General features: G+C 42.2%; 1 protein-coding gene across 1 annotated transcript in view; it reads right to left on the minus strand.

Moving 5' to 3' along the window:
* Positions 1 to 221: 221 nt before the first annotated feature.
* Positions 222 to 22126, minus strand: part of ABCC3 (ATP binding cassette subfamily C member 3) — a 72056-nt gene continuing 50151 nt past the window's right edge. The window contains exons 13-31 of the mRNA XM_081899539.1: positions 21512 to 21658; positions 21083 to 21170; positions 20160 to 20226; positions 18291 to 18417; positions 18012 to 18188; positions 16381 to 16548; positions 15710 to 15893; positions 14823 to 14925; positions 14540 to 14687; positions 13434 to 13641; positions 12519 to 12829; positions 9284 to 9483; positions 8750 to 8876; positions 6531 to 6632; positions 6281 to 6427; positions 3953 to 4111; positions 1703 to 1869; positions 1195 to 1389; positions 222 to 703 (exon numbers count right to left, since the gene is read on the minus strand). Coding sequence (XP_081755665.1) covers positions 595 to 703; positions 1195 to 1389; positions 1703 to 1869; positions 3953 to 4111; positions 6281 to 6427; positions 6531 to 6632; positions 8750 to 8876; positions 9284 to 9483; positions 12519 to 12829; positions 13434 to 13641; positions 14540 to 14687; positions 14823 to 14925; positions 15710 to 15893; positions 16381 to 16548; positions 18012 to 18188; positions 18291 to 18417; positions 20160 to 20226; positions 21083 to 21170; positions 21512 to 21658 — 2934 coding nt within the window. The 3' untranslated portion in view covers positions 222 to 594. The remainder of the gene's footprint in view (positions 704 to 1194; positions 1390 to 1702; positions 1870 to 3952; positions 4112 to 6280; positions 6428 to 6530; positions 6633 to 8749; positions 8877 to 9283; positions 9484 to 12518; positions 12830 to 13433; positions 13642 to 14539; positions 14688 to 14822; positions 14926 to 15709; positions 15894 to 16380; positions 16549 to 18011; positions 18189 to 18290; positions 18418 to 20159; positions 20227 to 21082; positions 21171 to 21511; positions 21659 to 22126) is intronic.

The following is a 22126-nucleotide window of genomic DNA, read 5'->3' on the forward strand; positions in this document are numbered from 1 at the left end:
AGTGCCCCAGGCTGAATGGGAGATGTGGGCTTTTAAAATATATTGGCAGTGTTTTGAGGATTTCCTCATGCACACCGTATTTATTCTGGGGTGGGGGGTCCCACACATTTTGCCTGATTTTTAAAACACTGCTGCTAGAGGTACGTTGTTGAAAAATGGGCTTCAGGTTTTGTTTTGTTTTTAAATCAACTTAATCCTGGAAACAGCACCACAACTCCACATTTCATTGATTCATTTTACTTAACAGAAAATGAATGGACGGATAATGCCAGTGCTTTTGTATCGCTAGCTGTAATTGACTATATAAGATAAAAAGAATACAGTTAAGTGCTATGCATACACACACTCACATCCATTTTCAGTAAGATGTCAGGTAAAAAAAATACTTCTGTATGTAGAAAATATTTTTAAAAATATAAAAATTAAATTTTCTGGTTCTCATAGGCATATGAAACATTTTGATTCCGTATCGCAAAAATAAAAATAAAAATGCTGTTTTGAAAAGTACAGTACATTCAGGTATTGCTTGTGGGGGTTTTTTTTAAAAAAGAATCCCAGTAACTAGTCCTTTGGTGAGATATAGCAGCTGTCCTGTTATGCCAATCCAGCATCTTTTGCCATGCCATAGAAAATTCCTTTAGATGCTATAAGACGCGAAGGTGTGTCAAATTCAGCAATTGCTCCTTTTTCTAGAACAAGGACTCTGCAAAACAAGAGGGAAAGTGAAATGTGTTTCTAAACAAGAATTGCTAATCCTAACCACCATGCTGTTGGACTCCAATTGCCAGTGCCAGGTAGCATGACCAATGTCTAACAACAGCAGGCTACATCAATGACCTAGGGCTTGGGACAACCATATCATATCTGCCCTAGCAAAAGAAGTGGGTACCAATACATCCTGGGTTTCATGTTCCTACTGGATGCCACAAATTAATCTGTAAGGCTGGCAGTGGATAGGAATTAACTGATCCAGTATAAAAGAGCCAATTGGTCTTTAAAGATATGTTCCCAAAAAAGGCTGAAAGGCTTTTAAGCCTTTTTTATTGATCTGATAGTGGGATTAATTGCAGGCTCTATATTAGGTTTACCTGTTTCCTTGGTTTAAGATGGGCAAATGCAAGTCAGGAATAGTCATACAGATTATTTTTAGGATGCCATAAAGATCATAGCTATGCTCTTGTCCTTCATAGTTACCTGGTGTAATCCATAATTGTATTCAGCCTATGTGCTATTGTCAGCACAGTACAGTCTTCAAACTGTGTTCGTATTGTCATCTGAATGAGATCATCCGTCTCAAGGTCGATTGCTGCGGTAGCTTCATCCAGAACCAGGATTTTGGTTTTGCGGAGAAGAGCTCTTGCTAAGCAAACAAGCTGCCTTTGGCCAACACTGGAAAAAGAAGATCAAACTTTTATTTCATTTCTTTATTCCGCCGTTCCTCAAAGAGGTTAGCAACAATAAATTAAAACCATCAAATACTAACAAAAACTGCAAAAGCATAAAAGCAGCAGAGATTAAAATAACATAAAGAAAAGGCAACCAGCCAAACACTTAAAACAACTTCTAACAAGCTTTAAAGATTTAACAAAAAACCTTCCTAAGGGAAGGTCCTCATAATGAAATGAAAGGCTACTAGAACGGTAGCAAACCATTTTGCTGAAGGTTTCTAGTGTTATCAATTTCTTGAACTGATTTCAGTTACCTAAGGTTTTCTCCTCCTTCCGAGCATTCGTAATCCAGCATAGCTGGCTGGCTGCTGACAAACCTCTTCAAATTGGACAGTTCAAGAGCTTTCCATATTTCCTCCTCGGAATATCTATCAAATGGATCCAAATTCAGTCGGAGTGTTCCAGAAAAGAGAACAGGGTCCTTAACAAAATTAATACAATTCCATCAGCATACAGATAAAAACAACAACCTTGTCCCAGCTCCTGCCAACCTAGCAGTTTGAACGCACATCAAAGTACAAGTAGATAAATAGGTACCACTCTGGCAGGAAGGTAAACAGCGTTTCCGTGCACTGCTCTGGTTTGCCAGAAGAGGCTAGTCATGCTGGCCACATGACCCGGAAGCTGTACGCCAGCTCCCTCGGCCAATAAAGCGAGATGAGCGCCGCAACCCCAGAGTCAGCCACGACTGGACCTAACTGTCAGGGGTCCCTTTACCTTAACCTATTGCTTGAATAGATTCTAATTCATTAATGTGGTTAAAACAAGAAATAATTTCTGTGGTCTGCATTACATCAGGAAGTGATGTAATGCAGCACCAGGTTTGAATCCCAGTGAGTGCTTTACAGTTGAATGGACACAAGGTGGTCATAGAAGCAAGACTTAAACCCCATGGCCTTTTGGGTTTGTGGTGTTCGGGAGCCAAAACGTTTGAGTTGCAAGGCGTTCGGGATCCAAGGTACGAATGTAGTTTGTTTAAAGCATGTCAAACCAATTTTAAAAAAACAAACAAACCATTGTTAAGGTTAACTGGTTTGTCCATTTGGACAAAACAATAAACCAGAGTTAAGCAGAAGTGGAAGCGGAAGCTTCCAGACTCCTCTTTCCAGTTGCACAGTGGGCAGAGAGAAGTGTGAAAGCCAGGGGCTCACTGCAGCACATTTGGCTCTTTCACTGTAAACTATGGTTTAGCATGATGTGCAAACGTGGCCATAGTAAAATGACACCAGGACACAAAATAAGTTGTATTACATATTAAGAAAGGGAGGATGGAATTCAACATGAAGCTACAATTTTCAGTGGCAGTCATGCTCCTTATAACATAGGCTTCCATCTTAAGAAGTGAATTACTTGTGGTTGCTTGCACTAGTGCAGTGGTTGGGAGCCTCTGGCCCATGGGCCTAATTAGGCCTGCAAGACCTCCCCATTTGGCCTACAAGGCTATTTCAGCCAAGCCATGCCCCTGCTCTACACCTGATGCCATATATGATGTTGGGTGTGGGGCAGTTGAAGACTTGCTTCCTGCCCAAAAGTGGCTTGCAGGCACTGCTGATTAACTGATTGACCATGTTTACCAAGGCACATGGCTTTGCAAGCAGTGACCAACAGCCGAAGTCAGTGCTTGCATGGCACTGTGTCTTTGCCTCCTTAGTTTGAAATCGAAGTGCATGTACAAAGGACAAATGGGTCTCCTGATGTCACTGTCACATCAGGTGATTGATGGCCCATGGGATGGGTGGGGATCCAATCCCCCACTCCTACACTAGTGTGCCGTAAGAAGCTGCTTTATGGCCTCCATGATGTTATTCTGATGAGTGTCATGACCAGTGCCATTTTGATGGGATAAAATTCTGTCACGGAATTACAACTTTCTTTGAAGTTCTCCCCAACCATTTAAAGGAGTGTAGGAAAAAGACAAAAATAAATAAAGAACGAAAGTCTATTTTCCAGAAGCAAGGCTACACCCAATCCCTCACAATACATGAAGATGAGAATATAGCATCATTGGTGCTAAATCTGGGCCAGTGATACAAAAAAACTACCTACCGGTACTTACCAGGGATGGAGTATACAGAAAGATATAGCTGTGCTGCCCACTATAAGATTTCAGAACAGGAACTATCAGACTAAGAAAATAAAACTAAGAGTACTCGGCTACAGTTGTGAAAATATGAAATCTCTTCATTTTCTGAGGGATGTGTATGCCTATGAAACTTAGAGAGCAAGAGAAAGCTTGCTTGAGTTGAAAATAGACCTTAGCAGGAATTGCTATAATGTTGTTCCATTTTTACAGCTCATTCAAATCCTTCCTCTTGGGTTCCCTGTTTATTCCTGTCCCGAGGCACAAAAGCAACTATTATAAAGCAAATTGTGTAACTACTAGCCCTAGATACACAGCCTGACCTACCTTGCAAGCATCTCACTTTACAAAAACATAACAAGCCCAGTTTGTTTGCCATATTAAGTTATATTTAGTGTATCTCTCAGGGCATAGGTCAGCTTACCTGAGGAATTATAGTCAGCTTGGATCGTAAGTCATGAAGGCCAAGGTCTGAGATTCTTAACCCATCAATTTTGATTTCCCCCTCCACAGCTTCTAGGATCCTGAAGAGGCAGAGGGTCATAGACGATTTGCCAGCCCCAGTTCTTCCAACAATCCCAACCTAATTCACATGTTTGAAAAATTAGGTTCAGTTAAATACCAGGACGTGTTTAGTTATCTTATGATACACCGTTTCACTTAAAAAACAAAACAAAAATTACCACTATCCTGATCTAGGTGAATTTTTTAAAACTGAATTGAATAGAAGAGAATCAAAAGAAAATGCACTGTTATACAACTGAATCTGTTCTAGGGATTTCTGTGAAGAAGTATGCTTATCAGTCAAGAGGATAGTTAGGCCCCTCTTCCTGCTCCCTGAGAAAGGGCCTTTTCTTAAGAGTGAAGCACTCTGGGGCAAGGTAGCCAGAAGTGTACATATGCCACAAAAGAGAAAAGGGTCCCCCTCTACTCACAGCTCTTTCTCCACTCTCTGTCCTCTAGCTGCACACTTTCTCTTTACTACACTGTGCAAACCTTCTACACTGATATAGGTATTTTTTGTTTGGCAATATATTTTCAAATAAGTTAATTTTGTATTGGCCTAATATCAGTGCCTGAATTCCCACTTCCCGCTACTTTTGGTCACCACCTTTTTTGGGACGTAGGATACATGAATATTCTTTTTGTAGGATAATCAGCTTCATTTAACTAGCATGCTTAAGCCCAAATAATGCTGGAAGGGGTTTACATCTGTCCTGCCAGGCTTATCTCACCTTGCGAGACCCTAGGTAATCAAGATCCCCCCCCTTCAGTCTACCTGAGAAGCTCAATGTGCAGCAACCAGCTCAGACCTCATGGCTCTTACAAGACACGCTTGAGTTCCCATCCCAATAACTTAGGAACTTTGACAACTTTTACTGCCTGTGCAACTTTTTCTGAATGCTGTATGGGAATGCTCATGAATCTGACATTTGGAGCTTTTGTAAGTAAACCATTCTTAACTTACCAAATGTAAGTCTTTTTCTATGCTATGGGAACAGGTTTGGAAGTTTTAGAACTCACAAGGTCTAACAGCCTATATTCCATACTTTACTTTGCTGCATATTTTGTGATTTACATCTCTGCTGGGGTTCTTTCACCAAAAAGCACTTGCCCCAAACCTGGATCTTGGCATCCAGGAAATTCTCCTTTCTATACCTATAGTTTCCCTTGCAACCAATACTTTTAAAGTTTTGATGTTCTTCTTCTTTCTTTCTGTTACTGACCTTGCCGGTCTTTTTCTTTAATGTAGCCTTATACATTTTCTATTTCTGCACACATATTTTTCATTGCTTAAGCTTCTACAATTTCTTTTCTATTTCAAACAATTACTGCTTGCTGAATGTGAAAACAACAGTCTTTTGTCTCCTTAAAGACTAATGCATTTATTCTGGCATAAGCTTCCATACACTAAAGTTCACCTTATCTATGGTTTCTAATTTAAAGTGTGCCACATTTTCTGTTCCTATAGGAGGGGCTTTGTTCATTTGCAATCTTTGTTTTTCTTTCTTTCTTGCAAAGTGATGTTCTTCTGCATACCTAGGGAGCCCTGAAAGTATACAGAGGCTCCACCTTGTATCTAGGTGGCTCTGTTTCATTTCCCCACTGGTTGGCGTAGGGCCAGTTAATTTGTTATAGATGAAAGGATGCTGATGGCATGTGTGAACATTGACAATGAAAGTTGTTACTGGAGGTGGAAACAGAAGTGGAAATCACAGAGCAGATGGGATTCTGGGGACAGGAAGCTGTCAGTTGAGGAAGATGCAATTCAGAGGTTGCTGCTTCTCCAAGCAACACTCAGTGCCTTCTTACAGTGGAGATGGGGTGAAAGCTAAATGGTAGAACACACACTGCTTTGCATGCAGAAGGTCCCAAATTCAGTCTCTGGCATTTCTGGGTAAGGCTGGGAAAGGCTCCTGACCAAAATGCTAGAGCCCCTCTACCAATCTGTGTTAGCAATACAGTGGTACCTCGGGTTAAGTACTTAATTTGTTCTGGAGGTCTGTTCTTAACCTGAAGCACCACTTTAGCACTATTTCTGGGTTAGCGGAGTCTGTAACCTGAAGCATATATAACCTGAAGTGTATGTGACCCAAGGTACCACTGTATTGAGCTTGATGAACTGACCCGGTACCAGGCAGTTTGCTACAGTATGTTCCAATAGATGCACTGAATGAACTGAAAACAAAGTTTGCAAATTCAGGTTACTGCACATATAATTTGATTCTATCCATGGCAACTGTGATTGTACCTTTTCTCCACCTTTCACATTGAGGCTGAGGTCTTTCAGCACCAAGTCCAAGCCTTTCCTGTACCTAACAGAGTAGTTTGCAAACTCCACTTCACCCCGAGTGGGCCAGTCTTCTGGTGGTCTTTTGTCTTCAATTATCCAGGGAGCCTAGAGGAGAGAAAGAATTACAGCACACAGTAGAGAAAGAATTACAGCGCGCACACACTGTTTCCAGAAGGAACCCTTCTCATTCAGACTATTAGGAACTCACCTCAGTTTCAGTTTCAGAATATTCCTTAACTCTTTCCACGGCCACAATGTTGCTTTCTAAGTCTGATGTCATCCTTACCATCCAGTTCAGAGACATTGTCACCTAAGAAACAACAACATGTTACCTGTTTGAGAAAAGCACTGTCACAAATAAATAAATATATTAACCATCATATTGTGTGTGTGTGTGTGTGTGTGTGTGTGTGTGTGTGTATTTACCCACAGAGCAAAGGTGGTGCCCACTGGTGTTCAACTGGACTCCCTCTCAGCCCCAGCCGGTGCGGCCAAGAGTCAGGGGTGATGGGAGTTGCAGTCCAACAGCAACTGGAAGGCACCAGACTGGCCTCTCCTGCTACAGACCATCCTTGAAATGCAGGGTCGAAATTCAGCTGACATTACGCTGAGCTGAACACAAACCATAACAGGTGAAGCTTTGAGAAATTAGGAAGTTCTGATATCATCCCCATTTGGACCCAGAAGAAGGCAGGACAGGAACATAATGGGGGTGGAACAGGGCAGGGTGCGCTTATGTGCGCTCCAACGATATGCATGGGGGCTGGGAATAAAACCCCCACCCCCCGCGCAAAATGGCCCATCGCCTGTATTGCTCTCTTTAATGTCTCAGAAGACATCACCTTTCTTCAGCTGCTTCCCCTCCTTCATAGAAGGATACAGCAATAAGAAAAAGGAAATACTGTAGCTTCCCATGCTTACAACATCACCATTTGGGTAAGCCTAATATTCCAGCATCTAATTTTATTGCAAATCCCTACAAGCAAATGAGCGTGCACACAGTACCTTCAATTTCCCTGAAACCTTTGAGGGCTTATTATAAACTATCAAAGGTATCGCTATTTCTTCTATTCCACTGAATATAAATGCACTGTGGTAGAATTCATTGGTTTGCCAATTTTAATGTGTGATCCCACTGTTACTTGGGATAGAGATTCAATCAATATGCCTCTCCTTTCTACAAAATCAGCATTCATAGCTTTTAAAGCTGAGAGGCAAAGCTCAAATCTTCTGATCTGACCAGATGTAATAGTATAGGACCAAGAATTTCACAAAGCAATTTCTCCATCAAAGATTGTTACTTCTGATTGAGGTACGGCAGTGCAGTTTTTAAAGTGAAGCCCACTGTTTTGCTTCAGGATTTCAGAGCCATATCGAATCTAACCCATCCTTAGTAAAGCTGATGACCTCACACCTTATTGAAAGGGTGCTTAAATCCTTTGCAGATTGCCTAAACTGATGGCTACCATAATATGCTATCCTTAACTAAATGCCCTGCTGTGGGAAATTTAGCAGAATATAGTGTTAAAACCTTGGTGTAGTTTCTCCTCAGTTACCAAGAACAAGAAGCACAACACTGCCATCATAAGCTTTCTGAAGGCTCCCTTCACGCTGTGAGAGCTGCAATTTCATCTGGCCCCCTCCTCTCTGGAGCTACATGGGGCAGGATCTTTTTGGCTGTGGCACCTTGCTTGTGGAGCTCTCCCCACCCTCCCCAGAGGCTCACCCAATGGTACCTGTGCCACTATCTTTTAGGCACCAGGCAAAAGCTTCTGGTTTTCCTAACCTCTGAAGATATTTTGATTGCCTTGCTGCAAATGATGTGTGGTTGTTTTTTTAGCAATCTGTAGTTTTCTGTAGTTTTATTGTGTTTTTATTAGTTATTATAAACAGCCCTTGACATTTTGCATTGGCAGGCAGCGTAGAAACTGTTAAAATAAATATAGGGGCATATATGTGCACACGAGCAGAACCAACTGTGTGAGCCATTCCCAACCAGCTGGCACCCTGCCAGGAGGGCGAGTGATATTCTTTTCCTCAACCAGAATAAATACTGCTTGCATTCAAATGCACAGCTAATGCATTGTTTTCACTCTGCACAGAATCTGATTAACTCTGTGATTGGGTTTTTAATATTGAGGGGGGGGGGAAATCCCACAGACATATAAGCTGACAATCTTAGATGCAATCTTCCAAAAGCATTTCCTTTTATTCCTCGGTTTGTTCTTTATTTTCTTCCCATTTCTCCCAATTTTCTTTCAACCAGTCTTCCACACACCCACACCCTGAGCCCTTATTCGCCTGAAGGGTAGAAATGCCGCAGAATTGTGCAATTAAAGCCCAAATGCCTAATGAAAAGGTCACACTATAATGATATTTCAGTTCCGCTGTTCAGATGAGCTCTCTCCTGAGACACATTCTACACACCTGCAATGCATAGGACACGGAAAGTCCAACCAGGCCAGGGCTCAGGCTGTTTTTACTTAACACAGCAAAAAGGGCTGCAAAAAATACGACGCAGTTCCCTACAAATTCAACTCGAATTCCCAGCCACCTATTAAACGAGAAAACATAAAGAAGTAAATAGTACAGAACTCAAAATGCAACATGTGAAAACAAGTGGGATCTGCAACAAAATGCTGCAGTATGGAGTGCTACCCTTCAAGATACTCCATTCCATTACCCCTCCATTTCTTCCCCAGCATCAGTCAGCCAGCATTCTGTGGTTACTCAATACTCTCAGCCCTCACTGGCTATTTTGGGAGTTCCAGCTCCTTTAGGATTTTAAAAAGATTTTATGTACTTCTGCAAACTTCTGCTGATGCCTCCCTCTTGTGTTGGATGGTGCTGTTTTGGCTACATAATTAAGGGCATGCACAGAACGAGGAAGTTGTTTTTCTAGTTCAATCACTCAAATTATTTCCATTAACTTTTTTTTTTTAATTCAAAGATTGATTTTACCTGTTGGACACAATTGAGGGATAGTGACTTCTCTGGTTGTCATTCACCTTCATGTCACTGAGACGAACAAAAGCCTTTCCTCTTCTATAAGCTCGGATGACGCTTGCTCCTGTGACGGTTTCCGAAAAATGAGAATATATGGGAGACCTGCTGACGGATTCCAGCCGCTTCAATTGGCGAGAGGTAGCTACGTAGAACCGCTGCCGTTGTTCGGTTCAAAGGCAGACAGGTAAAACAACAAAACAAAACAAAGAAACGTGAAACCTTTTAGATATTTGAGCTGAACTATTAATACACTGTGCCATGTCTGTGCGATGTAAGAGTGAGAAACACCCGGGACGCGGAAGCATTTCCTATTTCCAACTCTAAACCTAGGGACAATTGATTAGACACCAGAATCACATGGTAAAGCTTTTCCTAGACTATCTCACTTTAGTACACAAATAATGCTCGCTCCACCACAAAAACTCCCTGTGCACAGAAAAACACAATGTCCAGGAGGACAGTCTTCTTCTGAGACATGTGGGCATCTTTGTGCACATGGAATTTATTTTATGGAGAAGCATTGAAATATATAGCCCCTGCACTTGCAGCCTGAAGAAGGAGAAGAGGAGTTTGGATTTGATATCCCGCTTTATCACTACCTGAAGGAGTCTCAAAGTGGCTAACATTCTCTTTTCCCTTCCTCCCCCACATCAAACACTCTGTGAGGTGAGTGAGGCTGAGAGACTTCAAAGTATGACTAGCCCAAGGTCACCCAGCAGTTGCATGTGGAGGAGTGGGGAAGCGAACCCGGTTCACCAGATTACGAGACTACTGCTCTTAACCACTACACCACACTGGCTCCTAAAGTGGAACAGTCTGAAGAAAAGCACTATCTCTCAATGATTGCATAAGCAGGCTTCTATGCTGCAACTCTGAGAACGCACCCAATCATCAATTTACTGCCGTGTCTACCAGCCAGCCCACTGAGCTGAGTTTTTAACATTATAATGCAGATGATTGCCACTGTTACAGGATGACTTAAAGAACTATCCTACACTGGCAGAAAGGCAAGCTTGCCAACAAAAAGAGCAAAGGGAGGTCCTGCTGTGCAGTTATGATGTTCCTATTGCTGCTTCCTAATGTTTCCTAAGGGCTTGAAAACATTTCTTGATTAACTGGTGCAATTGATCTATTCATTTGGTAAATGCAGATTTCCATCATCATTGTCATCATTGTTTTTTTTTAATCTGAGCTCCCACACAATGCATTTTTTCATTCGGGTAGTGCTTTTAAAATGGGCTTTAGAGTAGCTGGTCTGTGTAATTTATGCTTAGAGAAACTGTCATTAAAATTTACTCAAAGAGAATGCTCTACCATTTCAGTTGTTAAGTGATTGCTTAAAAGGGAAGCTGTTAATCAAATAGAAATATTCACATTCGACTGACAGCCTCGTGGCCTGTGTGTGTGTCACTTACGGACTCACTGTTAAGACCGTGTTCATGGAAGGCAGTCTTACTTGGCTACGAGTGATCACCAAAGAAGAAGTAGTGTGTGTTTTGCGTTTGTTCCCAACAACATGCTATCACAGATTCTGGGACTTGAATTGGGAACTTCAGAGGCTGAGACTTAAGGCCTGTGGGTACTTTGGCCCAAAGGTTATTGTTAGATACAAAAGGGAATGTGGTATGGTGAGTTCTAGATGGGTTCTTCATGGGTGGGTCTAGCTGGCCAAATCTTCTGCCCAAGGTTAAGGACTTTTCCACAACTGTAACTCTTTCTAGGGGAAAGTTTCCACATGCTTTGAATTGCTCCTTCAGGGTATGATGGAAGGTGAGGGCACTGCCTCTGGGGTGATTGTTTGTGGATTGACTTGCTCCTAGATGAGAGACTGGAGCTACCCAGGGAAGAGGGGATGTGAACTAAGCTGGTTACTACGTGAGAGGCAGAATGCTGCAGAATCACAGAACTGCAGAGTTGAAAGGGACCCTGAGGATAAACTAGTCCAATTCCCTGCAATGCAAGAATATGCAGCTGTCTCATACAGGGACCAAACCCGCAAAACCCTGGCATTATCAGCACCGTGTTCTAAACAGCTGAGCTTTTTTAAGAGATGAATTTAACTCATAAATGTATAGGATACCCAGTGTGGTAGGTGGGCACTTGGTTATTTTGCTATTTTATACTGGTTTTGATTGGTTGCTTGTATTTATTGTGCTCTTATTGTATTTTTCTTTTGTATTAATATTTTGCCCACCACTTTGGAAGCCTCTGAGCTGGAGAGGAGTATGAAGCCTTGGGATTTGCAGGCCTGGTATCATAAAAGATATATGGTTTTCTGCTTGGTCAACAGAGCAACGACCTTGGAGATAACAGAACGGGGGGGGGGGAGAGAATGTGTGGCCCTCCAGATGTTGCTGGGCTGCAACTCCCAAATTGACCACTAGCCATGCTGGCTGGTGCTGATGGGTTTTCAAGTCCAACAACATCTAGAGAGAAATAAGTTCTCCACCTATCATAGAAGAAGCCATGGGTTGCCAAAGCAGTGTCCATGGGTGCACCTGCACTGGTTTTATGGGTCAGCGTTTGCTAAACTATATCTAGTTAAAAGCTGTCTCCAAAAGGAATACCCCTTTGATAGAGGGATGGCTATCTAAAACAGGGGGGAACGCCTCCATCAATTAAGTTAATGTATTTCACAGAAAGTTTAACTGATTTATTGGTTGTGATTTGTGAGCTTCGATTTCTCAATTAATGAGAAAGCAAACTTCCCTTAGAATATACGTTCTTACTCTGTGTCATTGCAATATTATGCCCTTGCCTGCCTTTTCATTAGTGATTACTTTATAAACAGAACAAAAAAGCAATTTAAAAGAGAGAATGCTTTGAAAACATGCAAGAGCTGCTATGAAAGGTCCAGAGAGCCACAAGAGTCTTATCTAAGGCTGCTGGTGAGTTAGCCACCTCTCCTGTTCTATGTCTCCTATTCCCTTCTTGCTGTGCCTAACAACAACTAAATGTTGCAAAAGCTATTTTGCAGAATGTAAGAGACTTCAGACAATCCTACTTTGGAACTTCAGCTTCTGCATTCAAAGTAATTGCATTGCATCCAATATTAACACACATATTAAGGGATGCACATTTGGGGCTTGAAATACTAAAAAACAGAACGATTATGCCAGCCACCTAACATTCTGTTAAAAAAATAAAGAAAACAAGCAATGAAGCCAGAAAAGGTACTTATCCCAATTACCTGGGCAAAGAAGTATAGGATTGCCAGAGGTATTATAACCACAGCAAAGAGTGGGGTGCTTGCTATGATCACAATCATTGTTGACACAGAAACAAAGAAGGTTCCCAGGAACATCAAGATAGTTGGCGGTATCACTTCATCAATCACATAGATGTCTTTCGAGAAGCGGTTGATGATTCGGCCAATTGGAGTTGTGTCATAGAAAGACTGTGGGGTGTGGAGTTTGTTCTCCAGCAATCCGGAGTGGAGAGTACGAGCCGCTCTGATGCCACCCATTGCCAGAGTAAACGAGGAGATCAGGACAAAAACCCCTGTTTGCAAAAGGGAGAAATAAACAGAAGACTTGAGTGTACCAACTGAATGTGGCCCTGTTCTCATCGTAACTTTGCAACTCCTCTAGCAGGCTATACAAATCGACAGCAGCACCTCGTGCATCAAGTGATGGATGGCAGGAGGTTGCATATAGAGAGATTAGACTGTGATTTTTAAATTCTACAAATATTTTCTGGCTGGTTTGATTGTAATTTTATATGATATGACTTTTGATCAATTTTGTTTAATAAAGGGCAGGATATACATTTTACAGCTAAATAAACAAACCAACTTCTATTGTGTAAGGAGCAATGTAGACATCCCTATATATGATATAGGAATATTTGTTCCTAGGGCAGAATTCGACTTTGTGTTGTTGTAAACATTTAAGCTTGCCAGACAGAATGATACAATTAAATTTCTGGTTCTTCACGGTTTTCCTCTGTTCTTTTCAATCCATTTACCTGAGAATGCCATCAGACCTTTGTCCTAGACCACTGTTTAAGAACCACCAGTATATTCCATACCACACACCATTTCCTCTAGCTCCGCTAGCAAGGTGTATTTAAATCTATAGGAGCAGTAGCAAATAACACACTTAACCTTGCAAGAGACCCAGGGCAGCATAGACTCCGACTCGCTTGCCCACGTTGCGCTGAGTGCCATTTATTACCGGTTCATTGGTCCAGTCACTGAGCCACACGTTGGCCCCGACTGCAGAAGCATTTTGACAGCAGTACAGGAAACATATAAATAAAGAAACTAGGGGGCCAACAGCCTTCATGTATTGCCAGAAAACAGTCAGTTTGACCTGCAGTTTGAGACAAAATAGAGTTTGTTTAGTTTATAAAAACCAATGCCTTTAATTTCACAGAAAAACTAGCCACTTGCCAGAGTCAGAATTTGTGCAATGAACTAGGAATCACCAACATGAAATCACATTATGCAGGCATTCCTGAAGGCAGAAAATGTGGCTGCAACAGAAGGATGTCCAGAGTAGAGGTATCATATGGAAAACATAGAACTGTTATAGAAATAGAAGGAATATATAGCCAGGGAGGATTCATACTTGATGAATCTAAATAAAGAAGAGTCCCATGTAATGGGAAATATATATATATGTGCTGTGTGTCAAAGAACAATGAGAAAGCATTAAGTGGTGTTTCAATATATTATTGGGAAAGCCCTTTCAGTCAACTGCAGCCAGCCTTCAAAGGACCACATCTGACTGATGGGCAAGGCTACCCACCCAGAAGCTCTCCACTGCCACAAATTATGCAGCTGAGTTTCCTGCATTTGTCTGCTCCTATGCTAGGTAAAGGTAAAGGGACCCCTGATCATCAGGTCCAGTCGTGACCGACTCTGGGGTTGCGGTGCTCATCTCGCTTTATTGGCCGAAGGAGCCAGCGTACAGCTTCCGGGTCATGTGGCCAGCGTGACTAAGCCGCTTCTGGTGAACCAGAGCAGCGCATGGAAACGCTGTTTACCTTCCCGCTGGAGCAGTACCTATTTATCTACTTGCACTTTGACGTGCTTTCGAACTGCTAGGTTGGCAGGAGCAGGGACCAAGGAACGGGAGCTCACCCCGTCGCAGGGATTCGAACCATCAACCTTCTGATCATCCCTCCTATGCTAAGTACTTTTTAATAAATTAGGAAACATCTTTGAAGAAGTAAAGTGTCCTTATTGTTTAAGCAAACCTTCCTTACCGTGCCAGTTTCAGAAGTTTCTGCCTCAATGAGTTTGTTAGGACTTTTCTTGGGTTGAGTTGTCTCAGGTGGCTTTTTATCACACACTCTTCTTTTCATCGACATTTTACCAGGGCATTCCCCATCTGAAGATATTACACTGAGCTCTCTGTGTTTTATATATTAAAATGGGTGGGGTGGAGGAGAAAAATAAGAATTATGGTAATTACGCAGCTGAATGACAGAACAGGCAAGTTCGCTCAATTTCTGTAGTAACGCCTTTAAAGAGAGGTTCAGGGTTTACCTTAGGAATTGCTTACGGACTTCGTTTGTCACTGGTTCATTGTCTGCCAGATCTATGTGGTTGCTGAGTGTGTCTTCAGCAAGCAGGACCTCCTCATCTTCCACTAATGCAATGGGATAGGAAATCTTTAGCTTATTTTGGCTTTTTGCTGAGCCAATCTTTTAGAAAGGTTTTGCTGAGTGTACAGCTTCCCAAGCCACAAAAAAAGACTGAAAATCAAGAAGGAAGTTCAACTCTTTAGGGAAAATAAAGAGGGCTTCGGTGTGTTTGGGTTTCTAGGCAATATCTGAATAATCAGGCCTGGGATGTCAGCTTTGACACAAGGAGTGGGGCTAATAGGGTCCCATGATACAGCATTGTGGACCTTGTGAATTATAACTAGTATACGTGCAAGCATTTCTGGAAAGAAATAGGATTGACTGATGATTCCATGGCATTATAATTATACAAGTGTAATGAGGAGGTGGGGGAAGAAGGTAAAGAAAAGCCTCACCTCAAGGAAAAACCAACCTACCAACCTACAGCTAGCTACTTCCAATCCTAATTCTTAATCACAGCCTTTTCCCCTAGTAGTAAACAGAGTGATGGCACTGACTAGACCAGGTTGCAAGGATCCCCTGGTCCACTCAGTTTCAATTATCTACAAAAATGGGGGGGGACCCATTTGAATAGTATCTTGAATAGTAGGCATCTTTGTCATCGTCCCCCCAAGTTTTTTTTTTTAAGGGCCAAATTTATACATATATGGGAAAGTGCTCATCATTTTGTATGCTTTTTCTTAAAAAAAGATTTAAACACAGTTCCAAACTGCTCCTAGCATTTCAATCTGGCGTGATATAACTAACAGTCTGAGGATAAATTTGCGGCAGGGAGGTGGGAATCCTTACTTGTAGGCTCATCTTCTTCTATGTCTTCATCAGGTGCAAAATTGCGGAGGAACTCTGCAAAAGCCTGGTTTTGTTGCAAAAGCTCTTGGTAGGATCCCATTTCAGAGACTTTGCCATCTATAAGTACAACAATGTGATCCACCTGTGGCAAAAAATTGATGCTGTGGGTCACCAGAATTCGAGTCTGAAAAGGGAAGCAAGACAATGGTCAGGCGATACTCATCCTGCTTTTGTCTTAGCAAGGTAAGAATTAAAACAGGCGGTTTGTCAAGAAGCTGCAATTTGCGATTACTGTAAACAGTCGTGTAAGAATGAAACCAGTTAGAAGTCATCTAAGCCTGAACAAAATAGGATTGCTTTTCTAGCTGCACGTTAGTGCAAAGCTGCTGCTAAAAAGCAACATATGACTGAGAATGGAGAAGTGGGCTTTTTGGGTGGCAAAGGAGGTCAACTTCCACACTAAACATGTTCTGAGATCATGGCTTACATAGTTTCAATCATTTCTACTTTTAATCATTTTAGGGAGACTAGAAACTCTCTCTGTCTCTTCCCTTCCCTTACACAAAGAAAAGCAAAGTTTCACACAATTCTACATGTGCCACCATGTTCCTGTACAGTACTATGCTGAAGTGACTGCAGACATGGAGAATTTTAGGTGTTTGTTAGCTCACTTTTCCTTTAAGCATTCCTTCTGGTCCAATGACTTTGTCAAATATGTGTTTGGCCACATGGGAATCCACAGCTGAAAGGGGGTCGTCTAGCAAATAAACATCAGCCTCGCTGAAAACAGCACGGGCAAGGCTCACTCGTTGCCGCTGGCCACCTGAGAGATTGATGCCCTGTGTGATGGGGAAAAGAGAAAAAGCACACCATAGCTTTTAAATCTAACACTGCTATCAGCTTCAGCAGGAGCAGGGTGAAAACAACAACTGCAATATCTGTATGGTCAATAGCTCAAACATTCTATTACAATGTCCATGGGCTGTTTGTTATAAATCAATGGATGTTGACCTAAAGTAAAAATATTAGAGACAGTCCCTATGAAGAAATGGTGGAGAAATTTAAATGTAAAAATGTTGCTTGTGACAGTTTTCTTGCAGTTAACTGAAGGGGGGTGGTACTCCTATCTGTTGTGCGAGAGATGCATTGTACTGGGGTTCAAGTGGCAATGACAGTGTTCCTGAAGATGGTTAACACATCTGATGATGGTTATCTTGGGAGATTTCAGCTATATCAAGTTGTTTAGAGAACACTGCTTTTATATGATCCAGTGGCAATCAAAAAGGTCAGAATATGATAGGTCCTTTTGTGGACATTCCATTCAGATCTACAGTATTGGCTCAAATATAAGCCGCACCCACTAATAAGCCGCACCTTTAAAATTCAAGGGGAAAAGAGAAAAAAAGAGAATACCCAAAAAGTTACAATAGCTAAAATAGCAAATCACTGTTCAATTGCTACAATAATAATAATTTATTATTTATACCTTACCCATCTGGCTGGGTTTCCGCAGCCACTCTGGGCGGCTTCCAACAGAATATTAAAATACAATAGTCCATCAAACATTCAAAGCTTCCCTAAACAGAGCTGCCTTCAGATGTCTTCTAAAAGTCTGGTAGTTGTTTTTCTCTTTGACATCTGGTGGGAGGGCGTTCCACAGGGTGGGTGCCACTACCAAGAAGGCTCTCTGCCTGGTTCTCTGTAACTTGGCTTCTTGCGGTGAGGGAACCGCCAGAAGGCCCTCGGCGCTGGACCTCAGTGTCCGGGCACAACAATGGGGGTGGAGACACTCTTTCGGGTATACTGGACCGAGGCCGTTTAGGGCTTTAAAGGTCAGCACCAACACTTTGAAATGTGCTCGGAAATGTACAGTTCCGCAGGCACTCACACCCCTAAGTGGCAAATGTAGAAGAAAATCCTACGGGTACTAGAGAGGACCCACAAGTGGGTTAAACAGTCTCAAACTTGCAAATTGGCAATAAAACATTTTTTGTTCTGTTTTACCATATGTCTGTTTCAGCAGCAATATCGTAAAAGCCAATTTTTGTAAGGTCACGGCTTATATTCAGGCCAATATGGTATTACTCCATAATTATAGGCCAATGGTGTCTTGAAACTCCAGTGAACCTGGTGATTCGTTGCAGGGTTCTGGCTGGAGAGGGCAGGCTTAGCACTGAGGTCAGTCAAGCCAATCAGCTTGACCGCATCTGGAAGGTTGTGAAGACACTTAGTGAGGAATGACTTGTGTCCTTTACCACCTTGGGCAACCATCACCACCTACATTTGCTGTAAAAGACCTTACCTTCTCGCCTATCTCAGTCTGATCTCCCCCTGGAAGCATCTCGAGATCTTGCTTCAAGGCACATGCCTCTAAGACAGTTTGGTACTTCTTCTCATTATGAAGATGGCCAAACAAGATGTTATCTTTCAAGGTGGCATTCTGGATCCAGGCTAGCTGGGGAACGTAAGCGACTGAACCCTAAAAGGAGGTATCAAAAACATACATAAAGCAGATCAGTTTGCAAGCCACAAATATTTTCCAAATGCTAAAAATGGATACAATGCTGTACTGTGAACCAACCTTCACGGCCACGTTCCCATGGAGCTTTTCCATGTCTCCAAGAAGAGCAGACACCAAGGATGACTTCCCACAGCCAACATGTCCAACAACAGCCACCAAAGAACCACTAGGGACCAACCAATTGATGCTGTTGGGAGTAAAAGAAGGTAAAACTGAGGATGGACTAATTTGCTGACCAAAAAGAAAATAAAAATGGAACTAGTTAATGTAAAGCCAAGCAGAATCCTGTGGCATCTTAAAAATATTGTGACATAAGCTTTTGTAGGTCATAACTGATGTTATCAGATCTTTTGAGCTGTTTTTATTGCACTAGACGTAAGATAGTTACTCTCTGGAATTTCCATCATAAAGTAAAAAACATGTCTGTCTTTCTTTACGTGCTGTGTTTAAGCACAAGGTATGTACTCTCCTTGGCAGGAATTCAGCACAGCATTCCACCAGAGATTCTGTTTAATCAGCTTTCCCCAGATTTGGTCATGTGGTCAGGGAAAGAATAAAGAATGTTGACTGGAAAGTTAATGCCTTCAGAAGAGGGAAGCCTGAAAGATGTCATGACAACACATAGGAGTCTTATAGCCAACTTAAAAAAATAAAGAGACACAATTAGATTCCATTTGTAGTGAGTTGCAAAGAGCTCCCTACCATTTCCCAGCTGACCTTTTCCAGCTTTGGGTCATATGTCCCTTTTTGTATGTGTTCAGCTGAATGAGATTTTACTTTTGCAGTGGTGCACTAAAACAGAGCCATGATTTATTTATTTACTTACTTACACATGTTCCTGTTGCAAGTCACCACATTTCATAAGTTGTCCGTGTGCACACTAGATTTGATGAGTCATGACTTGGACAAATACCAAAGCTTTTCACAAGACAATTTCAAGGCACTAAGAAGTGCTGAAAAAGTCTACTCATGCTGACTTGGCATCTGAAAGGCAGTCATGTGTCCCTCCTCCACCCGTAGGTTCCCAGATGCCTTAAGCATATAGGCTGCCTGTAATTTGTGCCTAGATTAAGATAGTAACTGTCTTGGCAGCTGCATGTAATGCTGGCAGAGATACTGCCAGATACATTTGGCAGAGAATTTTTTTAATGCAGCAGGTTGCTTCACAAGTAACCAGAGTAACTCTAGATCTTCAGTGCTTTCCCCATGTTTACGGTTGCCACACGTCCGTATTTTCCCAGGCAATACCAGGATTTCAATGGCAGAAGTGACGTCCAGGGGGAATTTCCGAAAAGCAGTGGTTTGTCCTGGATCTTCGGCAACACAACTGAAAAATCTCTCCTTTTTGCTCAACAATTTGTTTGTGTTCGGATAGCTGCCTGAAGCACAGGGAGCGCAGCGGCAGTTGACGCTGCGCTCCCCGGGCTTCAGGCTGCAGGCTGCCATCCGCAAGCCTTCGGAGTGCTCTGAAGGCTTGCGGATAGCTACCTGAAGCCTGCATTCACTCCATAGGACGCAGACAAATTTCCCCTTCATTTTTGGAGGGGAAAAAGTGTGTCCTATAGAGCGAAAAATACGGTACATTTTGAAAATGCAAAATTTCAGTGTATAAAGCAAACAAAAAGCAAAAAGTAGAAACAAGCATGGACACAATCCAGTCACAGCTGCGCACTTTTATGTCTCATTAATTCTAGGTAACCATGTGTTTAATTATACCTTTGAATACTGAATACTGAATACTCTTGCCCCATATTTGGCAAATTTATGGAACTGTTTTAAAAAAAGGTAATGGACCCCTGACAGTTAAGTCCAGAGGCAGATGAGACTGGGGTTGCGGCGCTCATCTTGATTTACAGGCCGAAGGAGCTGGCTCCAAGTTATAAGCAGTAAGGAAATTCCAATATGTACAAGTGAGTAAAGCTTGCTTACTCTTTCAGAGCTGGCTCAAGATCCTTTGCCCAGCTGAATGTTCCATCTCTTACAGTAACAGCATACCCTGTATTTAAGAAAAGAAGACATAATCTAATGCTGCAGTCCTATTCATAATCAAATTCAGTGGGACTTCTGAGCACGCGCATCGGATTTCACAGTGGCTAGGGGGAGTGGGCAGGCAGAAATCTCAAGCTGGGCCTCTTTAATGAGAAAAAAGTGGTGGGGTAAAGGACTGGTGAGATGCATTTGTTGATGAGCTATGGGGAACACAAAAGTTTTCTGCTTTTTTGTTGCTCAAGCAGCACTCTGTCACATGCCCGACCACAAGTCATGTGGTTGAGGTCAGTGCCAGATCAACATTTCAAACATATTTTTTTTTGAAAAAACACCACCACCACTTTGGAGAGCTGGTAGATGTGGAACGCTACGGACTGACGGGACTCTGCAGTAACATCCATAATCCTCTATGCAGCTGTTGTGTTTATGGAATAAGAGGGGAAACTTTTAAAATAAGAGACATCCAGCAACCACAGCTTAAATATTTATCCAGTAGCAATTACTGAAATGCACACTTGTTTATCTCCCCTAGCCAGGCCTGGCCGTTCTCTAGAGATTATACCCAAGTGCTTTGTGCAGTCTAATTCTTAGCAGCTCAAGGACGGCTCAACACTTCCTTCCCCCCTTTTCCTGCAAATGGAGAGGCTTTCTCAAATGGAGAGGCCAACAAAGGGCCACCTGGGAGGGTGCTTCACAGGAGCAGGCATAAGTCCGAGAAGCTCCGACTTGCTGCCTTGATGTTAGAGACACGCACAGGCTTCAACTGTGGGGCTGCATTAACCAAATACGAGACTCCTACCATTTCTTCCTCCTTTACTATCCAGCTCCACCATACAAATGAAATGACACCAGTGTATTATTACCTGGAGTAATTAACTTGGTTTCAACACAGCCTGGATCAAGTTCATCATTTGACAAGAAGTGCTGAATCCTCTTCAGTGAAACACTCGTCTAGCAGAACAAACAAACGAAAAGGAAAAAGGAATTTTCATTATTGCGGTCCTAAGGGAAGAACTGTGCATTAATTCAGGAGGTTATTTATCTGCCGCTCAAATTGTTTTGCTGGTGCAAATAGTACAAATGGGCAGTTAATCTGCATCAGCCCTATGTACAGTGTGCTACTATAGTCTGGTTTGGAGGTGGCCCCTACATGACTGGGGTAGGGCACTGGATTTAAACCAACAGGTTGGTCATGGTCACGTCTGGCTTGGTTCAGACACCCACTCAAGTTATGTTTACATTTGGTATAGCCTTTGCTTTTTGTTTAAATAAAGGACTGGCAGCATTCTTACCTGTGCGATGTTGCTAATGACCTGGGGGAGCATATTGAGTGGGAACCTGAGGAGATTAAAGAGGGAGAGAGACACAAAGGCTTTTTCTGCATCAAGGATGTTGTTTTCATTTACGGTGACATAAACGGCAAAGGTGGTCAAGGCAACCTGGAAGCCAGAAAAATAAATTGAATAAACAACACCTGTCGGCTTGATTTTTTTTTTTTAAGGGAATCAAATGTAGCCTTCCTGGAAATATAAGATCTGAAAGGAACAATCTGTATGGGATGAAGGAACAATTGGTTGGATTATTTGATATGCTAATATGCTATGGAACAAGAAAGCATGGCACCACTCCACAAAAATGCAAATATAATACAAAGGAGTACAAGGAATTCAGCCTCCAGAAGGTGTTTCATAATAGCAGCAGCAACTCAGTATTCTATAACAACACCGAATTGGTCCCCCTGACCGCTGTGGATCTGATATGTAGAGCATGGGGGCAGAAGATTTCCCTGTTCTCCTTTCTCCTAGTAAAGTTGGAAAATTAATCTTGCAGAGCATTCTGCTACAAGGAGAACTACATGAAATAGCCACCCTTTCTCACAGATCTTCTAGTGTACTTCAACTCCCCAC

The sequence above is a fragment of the Podarcis melisellensis genome (assembly GCF_964234715.1).
Source record: "Podarcis melisellensis genome assembly, chromosome: 2".
Classification (NCBI taxonomy): Eukaryota; Metazoa; Chordata; class Lepidosauria; order Squamata; family Lacertidae; genus Podarcis; species Podarcis melisellensis.